Raw genomic sequence first — 22731 nt, 5'->3', positions numbered from 1 at the left:
AAGACAGTCGTGAAGAGGGCACGATAAAGCCTATTCCCCCTCAGGAAACTAAAAAGATTTGGCATGGGTCCTGAGATCCTCAAAAGGTTCTACAGCTGCAACATCGAGAGCATCCTGACTGGTTGCGTCACTGCCTGGTACGGCAATTGCTCGGCTTCTGACCGCAAGGCACTACAGAGGGTAGTGCGTACGGCCCAGTACACCACTGGGGCTAAGCTGCCTGCCATCCAGGACCTCTACACCAGGGGGTGTCAGAGGAAGGCCCTAAAAATTGTCAAAGACCCCAGCCACCCCAGTCATAGACTGTTCTCTCTACTACCGCATGGCAAGCGGTACCGGAGTGCCAAGTCTAGGACTAACAGGCTTCTCAACAGTTTTTACCCCCAAGCCGTAAGACTCCTGAACAGGTAATCAAATGGCTACCCGGACTATTTGCATTGTGTGCCCCCCCCCCCAACCCTGCTGCTGCTACTCTCTATTTATCATATATGCATAGTCACTTTAACTATACATTTATGTACGTACTACCTCAATTGGGCTGACCAACCAGTGCTCCCGCACATTGGCTATCTGCATTGTGTCCCACCACCCGCCAACCCCTCTTTTACGCTACTGCTACTCTCTGTTCATCATGTATGCATAGTCACTTTAACCATAGCACATGTACATACTACCTCAATCAGCCTGACTAACCGGTCAGGCCCTAAAAAGGCCCTAAAAATTGTATGTAGCCTCGCAACTTTTATAGCCTCGCTACTGTATATAGCCTGTCTTTTTACTGTTTTATTTCTTTACTTACCTATTGTTCACCTAATACCTTTTTGCACTATTGGTTAGAGCCTGTAAGTAAGCATTTCACTGTAAGGTCTACACCTGTTGTATTCGGCGCACGTGACAAATAAACTTTGATTTGAGTGTTGCAGTCATTTCAGTCGCTGTAGTAGCTGACGTGTATAGTGTTGAGTCATCCACATACATAGAAACTCTGGCTTTACTGAAAGTCAGTGGCATGTCGTTAATAAAAATTGAAAAAAGCAAGGGGCCTAAACAGCTACCCTGGGAAATTCCTGATTCTAACTGTATTCTAATTGATAGGGTTCCATTAAAGAACACCCTCTGTGTTCTGTTAGACATGTAACTCTTTATCCACATTATAGCAGAGGGTGTAAAACCATAACACGTACATTTTAACAGCAGCAGACTATGATCAATAATGTCAAATGCTGCACTGAAGTCTAACAAGGCAGCACCCACAATCATTTTATCATCAATTTCTCTCAGCCAATCGTCATTTGTGTAAGTGCTGTGCTTGTTGAGCATCCTTCCCTATAAGCATGCTGAAATTCTGTTGTCAATTTGTTTACTGTAAAATAGCATTGTATCTGGTCAAACATAATTTTAGTAAGGGTTGGTCGGCTATTTTCGCCAGTAAGGGGGGTTTACTATTCTTGGGTAGCGGAATGACTTTAGCTTCCCTCCAAGCCTGAGGGCACACGCTCTCAGGCTTGAGGACAGGAGTTGAGAGACACTGCTCCAATTCTGCCTTTACCTAGACGGGTGCCATCCGACTGGCCAACTGCAACCTGCACAACCAGGCGGTGGGAGAAGGGATCAGTGCTGTGGTGCAAGATGTCCATATCCACCAGTACATCGAACAGCAGCAGCCTCAGTCAGACGGGGTCCGACCAGGACCCTCTCCAGGTCAGGGCTTAGGGCTGAGCCAGCCCGCTGTACTGCGGAGATCCTTCTGGTTGGAGGCTGGCTCGGTCAACTTCGCCCTGATCACAGCTGACGTGGCACTGGCTGCGGACCACCCGGCCAAGTACGAGGTGCAGAGGCTATTCCTGGAGCTCCATGATGCTTACACCAAGAGGTAGGAATGGAGGAAGGAAGGAATGAATACACTGTATTGATCCCAAAGAAATTTGGGAGACATGGATCCCTAGAGAAAATTGGTCTTGCCACCACCAGTAGCAATCACAGACATAGACTAGACAGACACACATGCATACATCAGATCACAGAGACATGAGCGCTCTCTCTCGCTTTCCTTTCCTCCCAGGCTATGGTTCCTGTGGCCAGATGAGACTGGTCGCAACAAGCGCAGCAGGAACAAGTGTGGTTGCCTGGGGGGCTGTCGTTTCTATGGGGGCACCAACACGGGCCTGGACTTCTTCTATCTGGAGGAGTTGACCCCCTCCTGCAGCTTGTCCTTCTCCTCCTCCAGTGTTGAGTCAGACATGTGCTACGGCCAATCACTGCTGCAGCCTGGAGAGTGGATTGTCACCAAGGAGACGCCCAAGCTGTCTAACGGTACGACTGTTTCAATGTATTTATCAAAATAAATAAAACATTTTCACTGGGATTGGAGACTGACACGGAGGTTCATATCTGGGTTCACTTTGTAAGTTGTGTTAAATGATAGGGTTGCTGGTCTGTTCCATTTTAGCTTTGATCTGTGTATCTGGAACACACCCAACCTACAGTACTGTGACATACTGTGTATTCCCTCTTGTAGGTAAGGGTGTGGGGGTGAAGGGAGACACCTGTACCCCCAGTCCGGCCCCGGAGCTCGGAATACGGGGCCAACACCTGAGCCTGCAGGTGCCTCTGCGCTCCCACAGTTCGGCCTCCTCTTCCGAGGAAAATAGTTCCTCCAGCGCAGCACTCCCCCTACTGGCCGGGGAGAGGGACAGCCCGTCTCCTAGCACTGAGGAACGCATGTTCCCCATGAACGGCAAGAGCACTGCAGAGTGAGTAGCAGATGAGTGCAGCACGGGTGCAACATGCATACAGTGTTTACATACACATTCACAATTCACCAACAGCCCATATACTAGTGAAGTAGCTGACAAAAGTGCATTATCTTGATATTCTCAACCCCTCCTTCTCTCCTCACAGTACTCTTACAGAACTCCCTGAGGGCACCCCAGTGTCCCCCAACAGTGCCCAGGAGCACTCCTCTCTCCGCTCACCCCTTAAGCGCCAGTCCTCTGTGCAATCTGGCCGGCTGGGCAGCACTAAGAGCCTGTCGGCGGCAGTCTTCACCGACAAGCCCCCACCGCCCCTTTCTGGCGTCCAGTTCAGCAGTGAGGTCTCCCGTAGCGACGAGAACGTCCTGGACTCTCCTCGCCAGCGCCGGAGCTACAGCTCCTTCCCGTTCACGCCGTCCGCAGACTCTAGCACCTTCCACCAGTATCGCTCAGCAGACTCCAGCATGTCGGTGGCGGACAGCGAGGCTTACTTTTCAGCAACAGAGGACTTTGAGCCCATCAGCAGTGCAGACGAAGGTCCAGGCACCTACCCTGGCAGAAAGAAGAAGAAGAGGAGGCAGCAGCAGATGCAGTATCAGCCCCAGCAGCAGCCTTACCACATGGACCACTACAGGTTGGACCTGTACCTGCTAAATGACTGCCCCTCCAGTCCGAACCTTCCCCCTCTTACCTAACCTTTTTCTTTCTTAGAGAATGTGTTGTCATTTTACTTCATAAAATAAAGGGAAACAATGCATGATTACAGTAGTTAAACCAATCTGTTGTGAATCTGATTCCAGCCGAAGTTCCATCTACCACAGTGTGGAGGGACCTCTCACCTATGTGTTGAATGGGGATCTCATCACAGAGCCCAGGCCCCTGCCCATGCCCCCCATGCTGCCCCCGCTGCCAGCCCACCCCATCCCCGGCCACCAGTCGCAGGCCTCCTTTGTGTCAGCCATGGGGTTGGAGGAGGAGGGCTCGGTGGAGGTGGAGAAGACTCCCGAGCCAGGCCTGGTGACTCGACAGCCCCATGTCATGGCCTGCTACCAGAGTTACCTGGCCCACTACCAGGTAAGGCTGGTACACAATAGTGTATTATCCCTGAACTAAATATTATTATTCTATGATTTGATCAGAAAATTAAGACATGTATCGTACGGCAATGTGACACCCCTGTATGATTGTCTGTCAGGTAGAATAGGGAATCATGTCTGCTCTATTCATTATGTCTTCAACCTTCTGACCGTTTATCCTTCTGAATACACCCCAGGTGTCCAACTGGTCTCAGAAGCAGCCCACCAATAAGAGGACCTCCAAATCCTCACTACATCGCCCCCTGGACCTGGACACGCCCACCAGTGAGGAGAGCTCCGCCTCCTTCGACCAGCTCTCTGTTCCCAGCTTTAAGGTAAGAAACACACACTATATAGATCAGGGGTATTCAACTACTATTTGAGAAGGTCCGGTCAGGCAAATTTCCTTGGTTGCAAGGGTCCGGATGGATATTATCATTTTTGGCATAGTAACAAACCCCCACCTTGCAAAGCATTTTACCACAAACTGTTCACACCCATCTTGTTGGTAGACAGAACATTTTGCAGTTTTAAAGCACATTTCCTGCAACCCTACACACCCTACACAGTGACTCAACAGAATCATTATGGGCCCCCTTGGGGTCGAGGCCACTGGGCACGTAATCTGGACATGATAACAACAATATTTAGATGTTTTAACCAGCTATCTTACCTACCTAGCTAACATGCTCTAGTTGATCAACTGGACATTTCTGACAAGTTCTATCAGTGAATGACATGAGAAAACGGCCCATGCTCTACCACATTTAGAAATTCCTCCTTGTGCCTTCTACTTTTACAGCTATCAAGAGCAGTAAGTTAAAAGCCTGACTTGATTTCTTAAAAAAAAAAAAAAATACATACATACATACTACCTTTCAAAAAGTTTGGGGTCACTTAGAAATGTCCTTGTTTTTGAAAGAAAAGCAAAATGTTTTTGTTCATTTAAATAAACATCAAATTGATCAGAAATATAGTGTAGACATTGTAAATGTTGTAAATGACTATCGTAGCTGGAAACGACAGATTTTTTATGGAATATCTACGTAGGCGTACAGAGGCCCATTATCAGCAACCATCACTCCTGTGTTCCAATGGCGCGTTGTTAGCTAATCCAAGTTGATCATTTTAAAAGGCTAATTGATCATTAGAAAACCCTTTGCAATTATGTTAGCACAGCTGAAAACTGTTGTACTGCTTAAAGAAGCAATAAAACTGTCCTTCTTTTAATCTAGTTGTGTATCTGGAGCATCAGCATTTGTGGGTTCGATTACAGGCTCAAAATGGCCAGAAACAAAGAACTTTCTTCTAAACTCGTCTGTCTATTCTTGTTCTGAGAAATGAAGGCTATTCTATGCGAGAAATTGCCAAGAAACTGAAGATCTTGTACAACGCTGTGTACTACTCCCTTCACAGAACAGCGCAAACTGGCTCTAACCAGAATAGAAAGAGGCGTGGGAGGCCCCAGTGCACAACTGAGCAAGAGGACAAGTACATTAGTGTCTAGTTTGAGAAGCAGATGCCTCACAAGTCCTCAACTGGCAGCTTCATTAAATAGTACCCACAAAACACCAGTTTCAACAGTGAAGAGGAGACTCCAGGATGCTGGCCTTATAGGCAGAGTTGCAAAAGAAAAAGCAATATCTCAGACTGGCCAATAAAAAGAAGAGATTAAGCAACAGGACAGAGGAACTCTGCCTCGAAGGCCAGCATCCCGGAGCCGCCTGTTCACTGTTGACGTTGAGACTGGTGTTTTGCGGGTACTCTTTAATGAAGCTGCCAGTTGAGGACTTGTGAGGGGTCTGTTTCTCAAACTAGACATTTCTAAGTGACCCCAAACTTTTGAACTGTTTATTTATTTATTTATTTATATAAATATATATATAGTTGAATTCGGAAGTTTACATACACTTAGGTTGGAGTCATTAAAACTAGTTTTTTAACCACTCCACTAATGTCTTGTTAACCTCTACCTCTAACCTCTACCCCCCCCCCCCCCCCCCCCCCCCCCCCCCTCCCACACTGATTAGCATCGCTAGCATAGCGTCACAATTAAATAGTAGCATCTAAATATCATTAAATCACAAGTCCAAGACACCTAATGAAAGATACAGATCCTGTGAATAAAGCCACCATTTCAGATTTTTAAAATGTTTTACAAGGAAGACACAATATGTAAATCTATTAGCTAAACACGTTAGCAAAAATCACCATTTTTCTTGTCCACCATTTTCTCTCAACACCAGTAGCTATCACCAATTCGGCTAAACTAAGATATTGATAGCCACTAACCAAGAAAAAACCTCCTCAGATGACAGTCTGATAACATTTTTATGGTATAGGATAGGTTTTGTTAGAAAAATGTGCATATTTCAGGTAGATGTCATAGGTTACAATTGCACCCACCGTCACAAATGGACTAGAATAACTACATAGAGCAACGTGTTTACCTACTTACTAATCATCAAACATTTCGTAAAAATACACAGCATACACTAATCGAAAGACACAGATCCTGTGAATACAGACAATATTTCAGATTTTCTAAGTGTCTTACAGCGAAAACACAATAAATCGTTATATTAGCATACCACATATGCAAACGTTACCAGAGCATTGATTCTAGCCAAAGAGAGCGATAACATAAACATCGCCAAAATATATTAATTTTTTCACTAACCTTCTCAGAATTCTTCAGATGACACTCCTGTAACATCACATTACAACATACATATACAGTTTGATCGAAAATGTGCATATTTAGCGGCACAAATCGTGCTTACACAATGGAAATACTGTCCAACTACTCAAGCAATCTGCCCGGCAGCATCATGATAATACAACTATTTTTATCGAAAACTATTCATAAACTTGACAAAAAAAATACAGGTTGGCCATGAAATGAAAGATGCATTAGTTATTAATGCAACCGCTAAGTTAGATTTTTAAAATTAACGTTACTAGACATACAGTGTGCGTTACAGACAGACTAGTGCCGCAATAACGGCGTCACTATTTACCGTTATTGAGTTTACATTTTTCCACATAAAAATGGAATAACATCATAAATAGCTCTTACTTTTCGACGAGCTTCCATCGGAATCTTGGCCAAGTGGTACTTTTGTCCAAAAGAATCGTTGCTTGGTTGTAAAACGTTGCATTCAACTTCTGATATAGCAGCTAACTATAGCTAACAATTGCTAACATTAGCTAACATGTCCAAATCCTCATTACGCAATACTGAGGAAATTCCGAAAAATAGCAATATACTCGCATAATCTGATATAACTCGGTTTCAAATAGCTTCGTTATGATGTTTCTAACACCTATATCAAATTAAATTACAGACTGATATATCTAAAGTTCATTACTAAGCGTTCGAAAATGGCATCCCGGGGTCTCTCTCTGCGTAAAGTTCAACGTCGAAAAGATGGCGTATCTCACTCCTTGGTGTTTTATAACCTCTGAGAGCCACCTAGGAAGCCCATTCCACTTCTCATTGGTTACTGACATCCAGGGGAAGGCGGGTGCAGTTCGTGTCGTTCCATAGGATATACACACCCCTTTAAACTGAACTGAGATCAGAGCTTCGCTCTCAGACCTTCGCAAAACCTGTCATGGATTTCGCTGTAGAAAGAGTTCTGTTCCACTCAGAGACATAATTCAAACGGCTATAGAAACTAGATAGTGTTTTCTATCCAATAATAACAATAATATGCATATTGTACGATCAAGAATTGAGTAGGAAGCCGTTTCATCTGTAGAGACAATTATGCTAATTTGAAACAGCACCCCCTATAGTCGCAAGAAGTTAACAAACAATAGTTTTAGCAAGTCAGTTAGGACATCTACTTTGTGCATGACACAAGTCATTTTTCCAACAATTGTTTACAGACAGATTATTTCCCTTTTTAATTCACTGTGTCACAATTCCATTGGGTCAGAAGTTTACATACACTAAGTTGACTGTGCCTTTAAACAGCTTGGAAAATTCCAGAATATGATGTCATGGCTTTAGAAGCTTCTGACAGGCTAATTTACATAATTTGAGTCAATTGGAGGTGTACCTGTGGATGTATTTCAAGGCCTACCTTCAAACTCAGTGCCTCTTTGCTTGACATCATGGGAAAGTCAAAAGAAACCAGCCAAGTCTGGTTCATCCTTGGGAGCAATTTCCAAACGCCTGAAGGTACCACGCTCATCTGTAAAAACAATAGTATGCAAGTATAAACACCATGGGACCACGCAGCCGTCATACTGCTCAGGAAGGAGACACGTTCTGTCTCCTAGAGATTAACATACTTTGGTGAGAAAGTGCAAATCAATCCCAGAACAACAGCAAAGGACCTTGTGAAGATGCTGGAGGAAACAGGTACAAAAGTATCTATATCCAGGGTAAAACAAGTCCTATATCGACATAATCTGGAAGGCCGCTCAGCAAGGAAGAAGCCACTGCTCCAAAACCGCCATAAAAAAGCCAGACTACGGTTTGCAAATGCACATGGGGACAAAGATCGTACTTTTTGCAGAAATGTCCTCTGGTCTGATGAAACAAAAATAATGACCATCGTTATGTTTGGAGGAAAAAGGGGGATGCTTGCAAGCCAAAGAACACCATCCCAACCGTGAAGCACGGGGTGGCAGCATCATGTTGTGGGGGTGCTTTGCTGCAGGAGGGACTGGTGCACTTCACAAAATAGATGGCTTCATGCGGAAGGAAAATTATGTAGATTATATTGAAGCAACATCTCAAGACATCAGTCAGGAAGTTAAAGCTTGGTTGCAAATGGGTCTTCCAAATGGACAATGACCCAGAGCATACTTCCAAAGTTGTGGCAAAATCGCTTAAGGACAACACAGTCAAGGTATTGGAGTGGCCATCACAAAGCCCTGACCTCAATCCTATAGAACATTTGTTGGCAGAACTGAAAAAGCGTGTGCGAGCAAGGAGACCTACAAACCTGACTCAGTTACACCAGCTCTGTCAGGAGGAATGGGCCAAAATTCACCCAACTTATTGTGGGAAGCATGTGGAAGGCTAACTGAAACATTTGACCCAAGTTACACAATTTAAAGGCAATGCTGCCAAATACTAATTGAGTGTATGTAAACTTCTGACCCACTGGGAATGAGCTCGAATAAATCATTCTCTACTATTATTCTGACATTTCACATTCTTAAAATAAAGAAAATGGTAAAATAAAGAAAACTTTTTCAAAGTTGGCACCATTTGCCTTGAGCTCTGCACACTTGGCATTCTGTCAACCAGCTTCACCTGGAATGCTTTTCCAAATGTCTTGAAGGAGTTCCCACGTATGCTGAGCACGTGTTGGCTGCTTTTCCTTCACTCTGCATTCCAACTCATCCCAAACCATCTCAATTGGGTTGAGGTCGGGTGATTGTGGAGGCCAGGTCATCTGATGCAGCACCATCACTCTCCTTTTTGGTCAAATAGCCCTTACAGAGCCTGGAGGTAGGTTGGGTCATTGTCCTGTTGAAAACAAATGAGAGTCCCACTAAGCTCAAACCAGATGGGATGGTGTATCGCTGCAGAATGCTGTGGTAGCCATGCTGTTAAGTGTGCCTTGAATTCTAAATAAATCAGACAGTGTCACCAGCGAAGCACCATCACACCTCCTCAATGCTTCACGGTGGGAACCACATTCACCTTCACCACGTTCACCTACTCTGCGTCTCACAAAGACATGGCGGTTGGTACCAAAAATCAAAAATTTGACCTCATCAGACCAAAGGACAGATTTCAACTGGTCTAATGTCCATTGTTTGTGTTTCTTGGCCCAAGCAAGTCTCTTCTTCTTATTCGTGTCCGGTGTCTTTGCAGAAATTCGACCATGAAGGCCTGATTCACACAGTCTCCTCTGAACCGTTGTTGTTGATGTCTGTTGAACTCTGTGAAGCATTTATTTGGGCTGCAATTTCTGAGGCTGGTGACTCTAATAAACTTAACCTCTGCAGCAGAGGTAACTCTGGGTCTTCCTTTCCTGTGGCGGTCCTCATGAGAGCCAGTTTCATCGTAGCGCTTAATGGTTTTTGCGACTGCATTTGAAGACACTTTCAAAGATCTTGACATTTTCGTATTGACTGACCATGTCTTAATGTAATGATGGACTGTCGTTTGTCTTTGTTATTTGAGTTGTTCTTGCCCTAATATGGACTTGGTCTTTTACCAAATAGAGCTATCGTCTGTATACCTCCCCTACCCCTACCTTGTCACAACACAACTGATTGGCTCAAACTCATTAAGAAGGAGAGAAATTCCACAAATTAACTTTTAACAAGGCACACCTGTTAATTGAAATGCATTCCAGGTGACTACCTCATGAAGCTGGTTGAGAGAATGCCAAGAGTGTGCAAAGCTGCCATCAAGGCAACGGGTGGCTACTTTGAACAATCTCAAATATGAAATGTATTTTGATTGATTTAACCTTTTTTTTTCCTGCATGATTCTGTAGGTATTATTTCATAGTTTTGATGTCTTCACTATTATTCAACAATGTAGTAGATGGTAAAATAATACAAATAAAAATATTTGGATGAGTAGGTGTGTCCAAACTTTTGACTTGTACTGTGTAAATCGACCTGCGGGACGTATTGATCCTGTTCTGTGTCCGGATCCAGACTGCGGTCTGTCTGAGTATGGCAGATTTGATAGACTGTGTGTGTTTTTGTGTGTTACTGTGTGTGTCTGTTCATCCATGGTGTACCCTAAAGTCATAGCCCGTCATCTTATGTTGTAGGTGGTGAAACAAGGCCTCTCTGCCAGCTCTCTACTTGACAGAGGCCTTTCGTTGATGGGAGACACAAACAAGTATTTAGAATTTATTTTGCTTAACTTGGATCTCTATGGTCTGCTCGACATGTGTTTCACACACACATCTGTAACTGCATCTCTCGCTATGTGACTATAGCCAACCCTACACGCCTCTGGATAAGAAGGCTATGGAGAACACAGACAACACCACCACTGACGACTGGACCATGGAGCAGCCCCTCTCCCAGACCAGAACCACCGCCATCGTGGAGGTGAAGGGGGCCATCAATGTGGTGCTCACCCCTCTGGTGGCTGAAGCTCTGGACAGGTAACAGCTACTGGGGTAATACTAAATTCTGGTATGCCATAGCCACCGAAGGCTTTTGTGGAAATACCATTATATGTAATGTTATAGAACAGCTCCTCATAGAAAATACTGACCATATTAGCTTTCCATCTGCAATCAGTGTCTCCCCACTGCAACTGTGCCCAACCACTCTCCTTTGCATATTGCAGGAATAGTATATTGCTCAAGTCAGTGACAATGTATGGGATGTTCTTTCAGGTACATTGAGTCCATGGTCCACTACGTCAGTGTCCGTCACCCTGCAGCCATTCTGGATGACCTGCATGGGAAGGTCCTCAATGAAGCCTATCAGATCAGCAAGTCCACAGTAACTGAATCCGTAGGTGAACCTCACCAATCGGCAAATCTGTCCAGAAGTAGCGCTATAAAGAGAATAGAGTGCGATTTTAGATTAACCCTACGTTTGTCCTGTTTTGACATTTGTTCCCCCACTATAGAGCTCAGCCAAGCAGGAGAACAAGCTATCAAAGACGGAGGGTACCACAGGCTCCCTCAACACGCCCCATGGCCAAACGGACCTGACGGTCAAACCAGACAACGTGAAGATCAAGGGCCTGCAAGCTAATGTGTCAATTCCCAAGGTAGGAATTGTGCCATGGAATTGTGTCATTGTGCCAAGAAAATTGTATTGGGCTTAAACAGAGTTCGCACTAATTTGAAGTGAACTTATCAGGAGTCCTGAGTTGCATTTCAAAAGTCCAACACATCTTTGTCTCTGACTGTACAGGTGAACCTGTGTCTGCTCCAGGCCTCGGTAGAAGAGTGTTCTCCCTCCAACTCCAGTAAGAGCCACATCACACACGTCTCCCTGGTTGCTCTGTGCTTTGACAGGATCGCCACACAGTTTCGCATGAACAGGTAACCTCACTTCCACCAGCCTGCACGGGTCTCCTTACAACAAACACACACACACAGTTACACCGCACCTGCGGGTGGCAGGTAGTCGTCATGGGTCCGTAACTGAAAGGTTGCTAGTTCGAATCCCTTAGCTGAAAAATCTCTGTGCCCTTAAGCAAGGTACTTGAACCTAATTATAAACTAGGTGGTTCGATCCCTGAATGCTGATTGGCTGACAGCCATGGTATATCAGACCGTATACCACGGTCTGATATACCAATTTATTTTTACTGCTCTAATTACGTTGGTAACCAATTTATAATAGCAATAAGGCACCTCGGGGGTTTGTGATATATGGCCAATATACCACGGCTAAGGCCTGTGTCCAGACACTCAGCATTGCGTCCTGCCTAAGAACAGCCCATAGCCGTGGTCCCGTGTGGCTCAGTTGGTAGAGCATGGCGCTTGCAACGCCAGGGTTGTGGGTTCATTCCCCACGGGGGGACCAGGATGAATATGTATGAATTTGTAAGTCGCTCTGGATAAGAGCGTCTGCTAAATGACTTAAATGTAAATGTAAATGTATATTGGGCATATACCACACCCCCTCGGCTTTATTGCTTAATTGCTCCAGGGTTGCTGTTGATAATGGCAGACCCTGGCCGTTACCCCACTCCGATGGTGTCTTAGGGGGAGGTGGGATATTTTTTTTTAAACGATGAAATAGGACAAATAAAAGCACCCACTAAATTATTATTATTACACGTGCGTACCCTACTGTCTGTCTTCATAGGGGCATAGTGGAGGAGACACCCAACACAGCAGAGAATGGCCGTCCCTCCGTCAACTTGGAAAAGTACGCATCGGCCACCAAGATGCAGCCGCAGTCCTCAGGCTCATTGCGCTCCAACGCTGGCATCGAGAAGGGCAAGGAGATCGCTGCCAAGCTTAACATCCACCGCATCCACAGCCAACTACGAGGCCTGGATTCCACAGGTAAGAATTTGCTATTTTAAATGTTATGCTCTACAGCTTCTTCTTTTTTTCTTTCTACATGTGCTAGGCTGGAACACCATCCTTCACACCCAGCAGGCTGTCCATGACTGGAGTTGGAGACCCCTGCCCTAATAAAATATTACGTGTTAGACAGTTGTGAACAGAACTTTCATATTTTCTCATTTTTCCTGTCCTGTGGTTTAGACATAGGAACATGTGCAATCACGGCCATCCCCTTTGAGAAGTCCAAAGTGCTGTTCAGCCTGGAGGAAATGGATGAGTTTTCCCTGGTGGATGAGACAGAGAACCAGGTGGCTGCAGACCTGGCCCGGACCGGCGCATCCTTGGAGAAGTGGGGCTGGATCATGTTTGAGTGCGGCATTGAGAACCTCACTGTCAAAGGTAATGTGTCATTGCCAAATATATGTACACTTGCCTACATACAATACCCCATAATGTCAATGGAATTATGTTTTTAGAAATGTTTACAAATGTATAAATAATTAAAAGCTAAAAGTATGCAACCCCTTTGTTATGTCAAGCCTAAATAAGTTCAGGAGTAAAATGGTGCTTAACCCTTTGAGCATGTTGAAGTTCTTAGTTACACTTTGGATGGTGTATCAATACAGACAGTCACTACAAAGATACAGGCGTCCGTCCTAACTCAGTTGCCAGAGAGGAAGACCTCCCGGGTGGCGCAGTGGTCTAGGGCACTGCATCGCAGTGCTAGCTGCGCCACCAGAGTCTCTGGGTTCGCGCCCAGGCTGGGCTGGGTTCGCGCCCCGGCTCTGTCGCAGCTGGCCGCAACCGGGAGGTCCGTGGGGCGACGCACAATTGGCATAGCGTCGTCCGGGTTAGGGAGGGTTTGGCCGGTAGGGATATCCTTGTCTCAGTATGTAAAATGTATTAAAAAAATGTATGCACTCTACTGTAAGTCACTCTGGATAAGAGCGTCTGCTAAATGACTAAAATGTATAAATGTATGTATAGGAAGGAAACCGCTTCCGGGATTACACCATGAGGACAGTGGTGGCTTTAAAACAGTTAGAGTTGAAAGGCTGTGATGGCTCAACAACATTGTAGTTACTCCACAATACTAACCTAATTAACAGAGTGAAAAGAAGGAAGCCTGTACAGAATAAAAGTATTCCAAAACATGCATCCTGTTTGCAACAAGGCACTAAAGTAGTACTGCAAAACATGTGGCAAAGCAATTCACTTTTTGTCCTCAATACAAACTCTTATGTTTGGGGCAAATACAACACATTACTGAGGTCCACTCTTCATTATTTTCAAGCATAGTGCTGACTGCATCATGCTACCAAGAAGACAGTGAATGTTCCTGAGTGGCCGAGTTACAGTTCTGACCTAAATCTACTTGAAAATCAATGGCAAGACCTGAATAGTTGTCTGGAACTGATCCACAACCAATTTGACAGAGCTTGAAGACTTTTGAAAATAATAATGAGAAGATGTTGCACAATCCAGCTGTAATCGCTGGCAAAGGTGCTTCTACAAAGTATTGACCCAGGGGTGTGAATACTTATGTAAATGGGTTATTTCTGTATTTCATTTTCAATAAATTTGCAAAAATTTCTACAAACATGTTTTCACATTGTCATTTTGGGGTATTGTGTGTAGATGGGTGAGAATTTTTTATTTTATTCAGGCTGTAACACAACAAAATGTGAATTAAGTCAAGGGGTATGAATACTTTCTGAAGGCACTGTATATAGACATTGGCATTTAGATTCACTTTGAATAAACTGAATTTAATTTTAATGTATTAAATTAATGTTATTAACCCCGTCACTGAACACTGTTGCCTGATTAGTGTACCTGTCTTTGTGCCTGTCTTTGTGCAGGTGGGCGTCAGTCGGGTGCAGTGCTGTACAATGCGTTTGGCATCATGGGACAGTCTGGTACGGGCGTGAAGACTGGCTTGTCAAAATCTAATGGCTCATCGTGTTCTCAGACTGGCAGCGGCTACAGCACCGATGTATCTGATGACAATCTGCCTAACGACGTGACAAGACCCAACTCTGATGCCAACAGAAACTCAGACTCTGACGATCAGGTAACTCATCACTGTCCGTCACTTTGAACTGTTGTACAAGTACTTGATACAACCTCGTTGCAGTAACAGAAAGCGTTCACAAAAAAAATAGACTTGCTTCTCTCTCTTGCTCCCGTTCTCTCATTGGCTTATGCTGTGTGGATTGCTCTTGCAGGATGAAGGGGTGGAGTCTGACGACCTGAAGAAGGACCTCCTCCTCATGCCCCCGCCCCCTGACTCCAGCAGCATGAAGCTCACCATCAAGGAGATTTGGTTCAGCTTCGCTGCCCCCACCAACGTACGCTCCCCCTCACAGGCCATCTCCAGGCAGCTGAATCTCCTAAGCACAGCGACGCCAGCGATTGGCGCCTGGTTGGTCCCCATCGACCAGCTCAAGTCTTCTCTGCGTAAGCTTGACATGGAGGGCACGTTGAGAGTGTGTGCTGTCATGGGCTGCATCATGACTGAAGCCTTGGAGGTCAGTACTGCACAGATTGAGGGTTCCAATGCCTTTTATCAATTTAATTGTCCTATATTTCCACGTATTGTATATACTGTATGGTGATTGTGTATATTCCTCTGGCTATATTTTGTCTGTATATTTTGTCTATTGCTGTCAGCACCATTTCACCAGGTCAAATGGAGGGTACATGTAAATGTCCTTGGCAAATAACGGTGATTCTTATTCTATATGAGACACATTTCCTTTTCTTTCCCTTGTTCTGTACAGAAAAAGAGTATCCACATCCCCTTTCGGAGCAAGTACAACAGGGTGACCAAGCGAGCACGCTACCTTCACGAGAACCCCTCCTGTCTGCTGTGTAACATCCTGCATCGCTACCTACAGCAGGCTAACTACTCTGTGATAGAGGAGGCCACCATGGTGAGACGTGTGTGTGTGTTTAGAGGCTTGAGAACTTCAGTCTGGACCATGATTGACTGAATCATGTGTGCTGGGCTGGAAATAGTTCTTATGGATCTACCTTAAGTTACCTCCTAATTAACCATTAAACCCATCTGATCTTGTCCTCACTAGAATGACGGGCTGCCTGCCCTGGTGACCCTGAAGAAGGGGCTTGTGGCTCTGGCCCGGCAGTGGATGAAGTTTATTGTGGTGACCCAGGGCTTCAAGGCCATCGGCCTGATGAGGCCCAACCAGCTGCCCAAACCCAAGGAGACCCCCCAGCAGCAGACCTTCCAGGACCAGAGCCAGGGCCTGGACAACGGAGCTGCGCTGCAGAGTGACACTAGTGCTGACGGGGCTGAGTTTGAGTTTGACGCAGGTAAGAACGTATGTTTTTTTCGGACGATGGCATTTCTGGTAAATGAATACATGACAGATATACTTTTTTTGAACCAATTGTACTGAAAAGTCCCCCCACGTGTTAATGAATTTGATAATGATCATAATGATGATGGCAATAATGCATGCAGTATGTTGGTCCAATGGGTTGTAACTGCTGTCCAGCCACAGTGAGTGAACACACCATGCTGTTGGAGGGAGCATGCAGCCGCCCTCTGCCCACAGGAGACAAATCTGGACCAGTTAGTGGGGTGGAGATCATGAGGAAGCTCTCCAAGTCCCACACACACAGTGAATCTGCCCTCAAAATAAAGGTAAAGGTATGTCTGTCTGCATTTTCTACTTTAACATTGTACCATTATAATTATATAATGTGTGGACAGGGGCGACAGGGCGGTACCACTTGCCATTAGTATACCATAGGAATGTATTTGTTTTCACAATAATGATATTGGTGTGTGTTCTTCAGGGCTCCCACCCATACCAGTCCCTCAGCTACACCAGCGGGGACACAGCGGCTGACTCTCCTGCCCATGTGAGTCGCGTTGGCATGACTGCCAAGGACAGTCCCCGTAAGGAGAGTCTGCTGAGCTACCTGACAGGCAGCTTCCCCAGCCTGCACAACCTGCTGGAGGGCACGCCCCAGAGGAATGAAACCACCACCAAGACCACAGGTACGCTCACATTATCCTGGTTCTGACTTGGTTTGGGTTCCAATTCCATACACTCATTACCGAAAGTGTGAACATTCTCCTAAAGCATGGGTTATAGGGAATTTCCACTGTATTTCTATAGTACTTTGATTCCTTTTCAAGCTATCATGATAGAGAATTGGTATATAATTGGACTGCAACATGACATTATGTTTGCTCCCCCCTTTAGGTAACAGTGTGGGCCCAGATGTGGTGACGGAACACCCCCTGCTGCCTGAGCCCTCCTCCGTCAGCTTCTACAACTGGATGTCCAACGCTGTGGGCAACCGGGGCGGAGGGACCGCTGTACCCCAGGAGTCCCCGGTTAACTGCTCCCAGCACAATATCCTGCAGACAGGTAGGGGGAATGTTGTGAGAATCTTCTGTGAATGTTGGGGGAAATGTTGGTGACGTAACCAACCCTGAATGCTCACAGTAAAATAATTTAAAAAATAAGGTCACCCTAAGTGTCTTTCTGTTGCTCCTCAGGCATCACCTGTAACCTCCACACCATCCCATCAGCGTCAGACTTCAACACGGTGCTGTCCAGCGACCAGAACACTCTTGATGGAACACAGTCTCAGCACTCTCAGCACAGCACCAGCCAAGATGACATAATGATGGCCGACATTGAGGAGGGCAACCAGTGTCCCGCCGCTGTTCAGCTAGCAGACGCCCAGGTGAGTGAGTGAGTGAGTGAGTGAGTGAGCGAGTTATAATTCTGATGATTCTCTCTCCCCTCCCTCACAATACACAGGTTGTGTTCAAGCCTCTGCTGAGTCACACAGGGATCCAGGCCCAGGACACCACTCCTCTCAGCTACAAGATGTACTTTGGGGAGCACCTCTCCTTCTCTGGCACCTTGGAGTGTCTCAGAGCAGACATTGTGGACTCTGACACATCCAAAGAGCGGAAAAATAAACGGTTGAAAAGGTAAATAAACCAAGTATCTAAAATGTATCATGTTTAGCGAGTCCCAATAGTCTTAAAGGTGCAATCTCTAAGACTGGGTTCCCCAGCTGGTGGCCCTCGGGATGAATTTGGCCCAGAGGTGGTTTTATTTTGCCCCCAAGTTTTCTGAGCAAAACAAAAGATATACAGTGCATTCGGAAAGTTTTCAAACCCCTTGACATTTTTTTCACATTTTGTTACGTTACAGCCTTATTCTAAAATCCATATCAATCTACACACAGTACCCCATATTGACAAATATTAAAATTTTTAAACAGAGGTACCTTATTTACGTAAGTATTCAGACCCTTTGCAATGAGACTTGAAATTGAGCTCAAGTGCATCCTGTTTCCAATGATCATCATTGAAATGTTTCTACAACTTGATTGGAGTCCACCTGTGGTAAATTCAAATGATTGGACATGATTTAGAAATGTGCACACCTGTCTAGATAAGGTCTTAGAGTTGACATTCCATGTCAGAGCAAAAACCATGAGGTTGAAGGAATTGTCCGTAGATCTCAGAGACTGGATTGTGTCAAGCAACAGATCTGGGGAATGGTACCAAAAAAGTTCTGCAGCATTGAAGGTCCCCAAGAATACAGTGGCCTCCATCATTCTTAAATGGACATTTGGAACTACCAAGACTCTTCCTAGAGCTGACCGCCCAGCAAAACTGAGCAACTGGGGGAGAAGCGCCCTGGTCAGTGAGGTGACCAAGAACCCGATGGTCACTCTGACAGAGCTTCAGAGTTCCTTCCAGAAGAACAACCACCTCTGCAGCACTCCACCAATCAGGCCTTTATGGTAGAGTGGCCAGACGGAAGCCACTCCTCAATAAAATGCACATGACAGCCCGCTTTGAGTTTGCCAAATGGCACCTAAAGGACTCTCAGACCATGAGAAACAAGATTCTCTGGTCTAATGAAACCAAGATTGAACTATTTGTCCTTAATGCCAAGCATCACATCTGGAGGAAACCTGGCACCAATCCCTACGGTGAAGCATGGTGGTGGCAGCATGCTGTGTGTAAGTTTTTCAGCGGCAAGGACCGGATGACTAGTCAGGATCGAGGGAAAGATGATCGGAGTAAAGTACAGACCTGCTACAGAGCGCTAAGGACCTTAGACTGGGTCAAAGGTTCACATTCCAACAGGATAGCAACCCTAAGCACACAGCCAAGAAAACAAAAGAGGGGCTTCTGGACAAGTCTCAATGTCCTTGAATGGCCCGGACTTGAACACGATCAAACATCTCTGGAGTGACCTGAAAATAGCTGTGCAGCGATGCTCCCCATCCAACCTGACAGAGCTTGACAGGATATGCAGAGAAGAATGGGAGAAACTCTCCAAATACAGGTTTGCAAAGCTTATAGCATCATACCCAAGAAGACTCAAGGCTGTTATCGCTGCCAAGGTGCTTCAACAAAGTACTGAGTATAGGGTCTGACTACTTATGTAAATGTGATATTTCCGGGGGGGTTTCTTTTTTTTCCCGCATAGTAGAGAGACGTGATCGTATACAAATAATTAATAATAATTTATTGGTTGTACGTAGTGCTTTTCTGCAAACTGAGCTTCTCAAGGCACTTTACATACTGTAGTAGGGGGAAACTCACTTCATCCACCATTAATGTGTAGCACCCACCTTATTGATGCACGGCGACCATTTTTGTGCCAGACCGCTCATCACATCAGCTATCAGGTGGAGAGGTGAGGAGGGATATATGCCAATTAGGGGGATGATTAGGTGGTCATGATGGAATGTGTCCAGGTTGGGAATTTAGCCATGACACCGGGGTGAACACCCCAACTCTTACAATAAGCCATGGGATTTTGAATGACCACAGAGTCAGGACACCCGTTTTAACGTCTCATCCAAAAGACCGCACCCTACGCTGGGCAATGTCCCCATATGTAATCAATGATGTTTTGTAATGATTATGTTTTAGACAAATATTATATATTTTTGTGCTTATTGCGGTCAATTTGCAGTCTAAAATTATTTTTTTTTTGTGTGTTCCAACTCAAGAAAAACTTGGCCCGTGGCTGAATCTAGTTAATGATCCCTGCTCTAAGATGTCCTACCATGTAAAGGTAATCTTCTCTCTCCCTCCCTCCAGACAGGGCATGCCAAACCTCCCTCTGCTGGAGTTCAAGCCTGCCCTGCTGATCGAGACGTTCAGCCTGAACGCTGTGGTGATGGAGAAGTCTACCAGCACTGGCCCGCCTAACTCCACGGCTGCCGCTGCTCCCCTCGCCTTTCACGACCTGAATCGTCGCCACTACAACACCTTTCACTGCGATTTCACCATCGCCTGCCAGGCCATCAGCCAGCGCGTTGACATGGCCCTGGTGCGCCTCATCCACCAGTTCAGCACCATGGTGGATGACATCAAGGCCACACAGACAGACATCAAGCTCAGCCGCTACACCGCCGGCTCTGCCTCCCCCACACCCACCTTCAAAGTGCGGCCCTACCGCCACTTCCGCTCCTCTGACTTTAGCCGCAGCTCGCGAGGAAGCGTCAACGGAGCCGGGCGGAGTGGGGCTGGCAGCGGCGGGAACACTGCTCAGAAGAGCAAGCGGGGGGGGGGTGGAGGGGCGGGTCAACCGCCCAACGGCCCCCAGTCAGGACTGGACACGCTGGGCAGGAGGGAGCCCCGGGGACGTAACACGCTTGCTCGCTCGGAGCGCCGTACCTCCAAGGTACACCAACCAGTATGTATCTTTATTTCACAATAATCATATAGACTGTATATTTCTAAGTGACCTATCAAATGATGTGTGCTCTGTTTTAATTGGTATCTAATAAAGTCAATCAATCAATTGATCTCAAGGTGTCGCGGAAGGGCTCACGGGATGTGGCGGACCACATGACCATCCAGATGGACGACTCAGACTCCATCACAGTGTCAGAGCAGAGCGAGCCCTCTGCAGAGTGCTGGCAGAACATGTACAAGTTGCTCAACTTTTACTCCCTCATCTCCGACCCCACCGGTATCCTGGAGAAGAGCTCCCCTGAGAACTGCCTCTCGGGTAAGGCTCTCTCTCTCCTTCCACTTAGCCACTTCTAGCCCCTACCCCCTAGGCTCTTGTGTAGAAGTAGGAAAGCCTCACACTCATCGTTCGATCATTTGTGTGTGTGTGCGTTATGTGTGCTGTACAGACGGTGGCCGCAGCCCCTCGGAGCCCCTGTGCAGGGTGATGTTTGAGAACGAGCAGCAGGACCCCACCAACAAGCCTCCGGCTGGGCTCGGAGCGGGGGGGCGACGACGTAGCTTGGTAAGCTGTGAGCCACAGCACGTCACCCTCATCGTGTTTGGCATCGGCATTGTGAACCGCACCCACCTGGAGGCAGACATCGGGGGCCTGACCATGGAGGCAGAGCTAAAGAAGATACACGGCAGCTTCACACTTAAGGAGAAGATGAAGGGTGAGGCTCTTGGTTTATGTCACTAGTTCAATACACCGCCTCTTTGTATTACATTATTCAGTGCCATATCTGGATTATAATTCCCAAATCTGTTTTTCAGACATACTGCACCAGAAGATGACAGAGACTTGTGCATCAGCCCACATAGGAGGAGTTAACATTGTGCTCCTGGAGGGTATAACCCCAGACATTCAGTAAGGACTGCTCCAATTTAAGTTGATAACTGTTTAATTTGTATTGTCACATTGAGGATTGAAGTTTGATACTGTGCATTAGGTTTGTTAATTAATTATAAGACCTAAAATACACTCCGTTTCTAGTTGGTTTACCTGTCATTTTGGTAACCAGTAAGATTAATTATGAACGTTTGAGTTTCCTACCTCACTGTGTCTGTAGCTATGTTTCGATTTAACTTGTCCAGTGATTTTGTGTCGACATTTAACATTTGTCTCGATATAGAAAATAGATGCGACAATTGGGTGCTTTTCCATTTAACTATCTTGGGTGTGTTCGTAAAGCCAATCTGGAGTGCCAGAGTGAGCTCAGAGTGCCCTCTGGGCTTTCGTAAATTCAGAGTGTTTTGCTCTGGGAGTGTTCAGAGCGCACACTGGCCGAGGAGTAGGGTTGATCCGAGCGTTCTGACCTCACAACGGCAGTCATGCACCCAAGCTAACTGGCTAACGTTGGCTAGCTTTCCCGCTACAAAAATGAGAGAACGCCTCACTGACCATTTTACTCACCCTAACAGAGCTGGTTATCCAGAGCGTTGGTGACTGCAACTGATGCTGGTAACAATTTAATTACGCTGTTTTGTCAATGTTTACTGACCATATATGGCCATATTCAACGGGTGTTGAGCGTTCATAAATTTGTCAGTTATTCTGCACTCTGGTACATTCAGACGAGACTGCTCTGAAATCGGAGTAGATAGCCAGAGCGAATTTACGAATGCACCCCTTGTGTCAATAAAAACAGCTGGATGTAATGACGTCAGACCAATCTGTTTCATGTCTCAAATAGCCCGCGAAAGAATGCAATAGAATAGATAGAATGCAATAATTGACTAATATATAACATATTCTAATAATTCTCATGCCAACGTATCGCCACTGTCTGTGTGGCGAAACTTGAAGTCCTGTAGATCTAAAATAATTGGATAGTGAAACTTGCCAGCCAACCAGAGAAGAAGCGAAGTTTCGTCAGGACAATCCCTATCCTGCAACGAAACATATTTTTTTTTATAGTTGAACATTTTGATTTTGCCAGCAGAAAAAATGTAGAATTAAAGTGGCGCTTTATAGTTACGTGATCACGTGCCAAGCGTACCTTCAAAATTATTCGTCAAGAAGAGAAATCCACCCCAATCTAATGGATAAAAATGTTGTCTGTTTTTAGAAATGTCTCATATCTGCCGTTTCCATTACACATGTCGCAGTGATTTTATTTTTTGCGACATTTGCGTTTGTCAAATAAATCTTGTTCAATGAAAACCTG

General features: G+C 45.6%; 1 protein-coding gene across 18 annotated transcripts in view; it reads left to right on the top strand.

The window, feature by feature from the left end:
- kiaa1109 (KIAA1109 ortholog) overlaps positions 1 to 22731 on the top strand; it is a 104401-nt gene that overhangs the window by 33663 nt on the left and 48007 nt on the right. For 9 of the 18 annotated variants that reach the window (XM_055865096.1, XM_055865098.1, XM_055865103.1 and 6 more), the window contains exons 24-49: positions 1554 to 1873; positions 2063 to 2313; positions 2519 to 2753; positions 2902 to 3387; positions 3554 to 3827; positions 4027 to 4164; positions 10588 to 10658; positions 10759 to 10929; positions 11167 to 11287; positions 11406 to 11549; positions 11696 to 11826; positions 12599 to 12801; positions 13006 to 13203; positions 14667 to 14878; positions 15033 to 15335; positions 15588 to 15740; positions 15894 to 16140; positions 16326 to 16480; positions 16630 to 16834; positions 17043 to 17210; positions 17342 to 17532; positions 17610 to 17785; positions 19925 to 20522; positions 20642 to 20840; positions 20971 to 21237; positions 21338 to 21431. In XM_055865096.1, the coding sequence (XP_055721071.1) occupies positions 1554 to 1873; positions 2063 to 2313; positions 2519 to 2753; positions 2902 to 3387; positions 3554 to 3827; positions 4027 to 4164; positions 10588 to 10658; positions 10759 to 10929; positions 11167 to 11287; positions 11406 to 11549; positions 11696 to 11826; positions 12599 to 12801; positions 13006 to 13203; positions 14667 to 14878; positions 15033 to 15335; positions 15588 to 15740; positions 15894 to 16140; positions 16326 to 16480; positions 16630 to 16834; positions 17043 to 17210; positions 17342 to 17532; positions 17610 to 17785; positions 19925 to 20522; positions 20642 to 20840; positions 20971 to 21237; positions 21338 to 21431 (5711 nt within the window). The remainder of the gene's footprint in view (positions 1 to 1553; positions 1874 to 2062; positions 2314 to 2518; positions 2754 to 2901; positions 3388 to 3553; positions 3828 to 4026; positions 4165 to 10587; positions 10659 to 10758; positions 10930 to 11166; positions 11288 to 11405; positions 11550 to 11695; positions 11827 to 12598; positions 12802 to 13005; positions 13204 to 14666; positions 14879 to 15032; positions 15336 to 15587; positions 15741 to 15893; positions 16141 to 16325; positions 16481 to 16629; positions 16835 to 17042; positions 17211 to 17341; positions 17533 to 17609; positions 17786 to 19924; positions 20523 to 20641; positions 20841 to 20970; positions 21238 to 21337; positions 21432 to 22731) is intronic. The other 9 variants (XM_055865109.1, XM_055865108.1, XM_055865107.1 and 6 more) reach the window with 3 other exon arrangements.

This window comes from Salvelinus fontinalis, chromosome 16, assembly GCF_029448725.1.
Source record: "Salvelinus fontinalis isolate EN_2023a chromosome 16, ASM2944872v1, whole genome shotgun sequence".
NCBI classification, from domain to species: domain Eukaryota; kingdom Metazoa; phylum Chordata; class Actinopteri; order Salmoniformes; family Salmonidae; genus Salvelinus; species Salvelinus fontinalis.
Note: the sequence above shows the minus strand (reverse complement) of the source record. Positions and strands in the feature narration are given on the sequence as shown.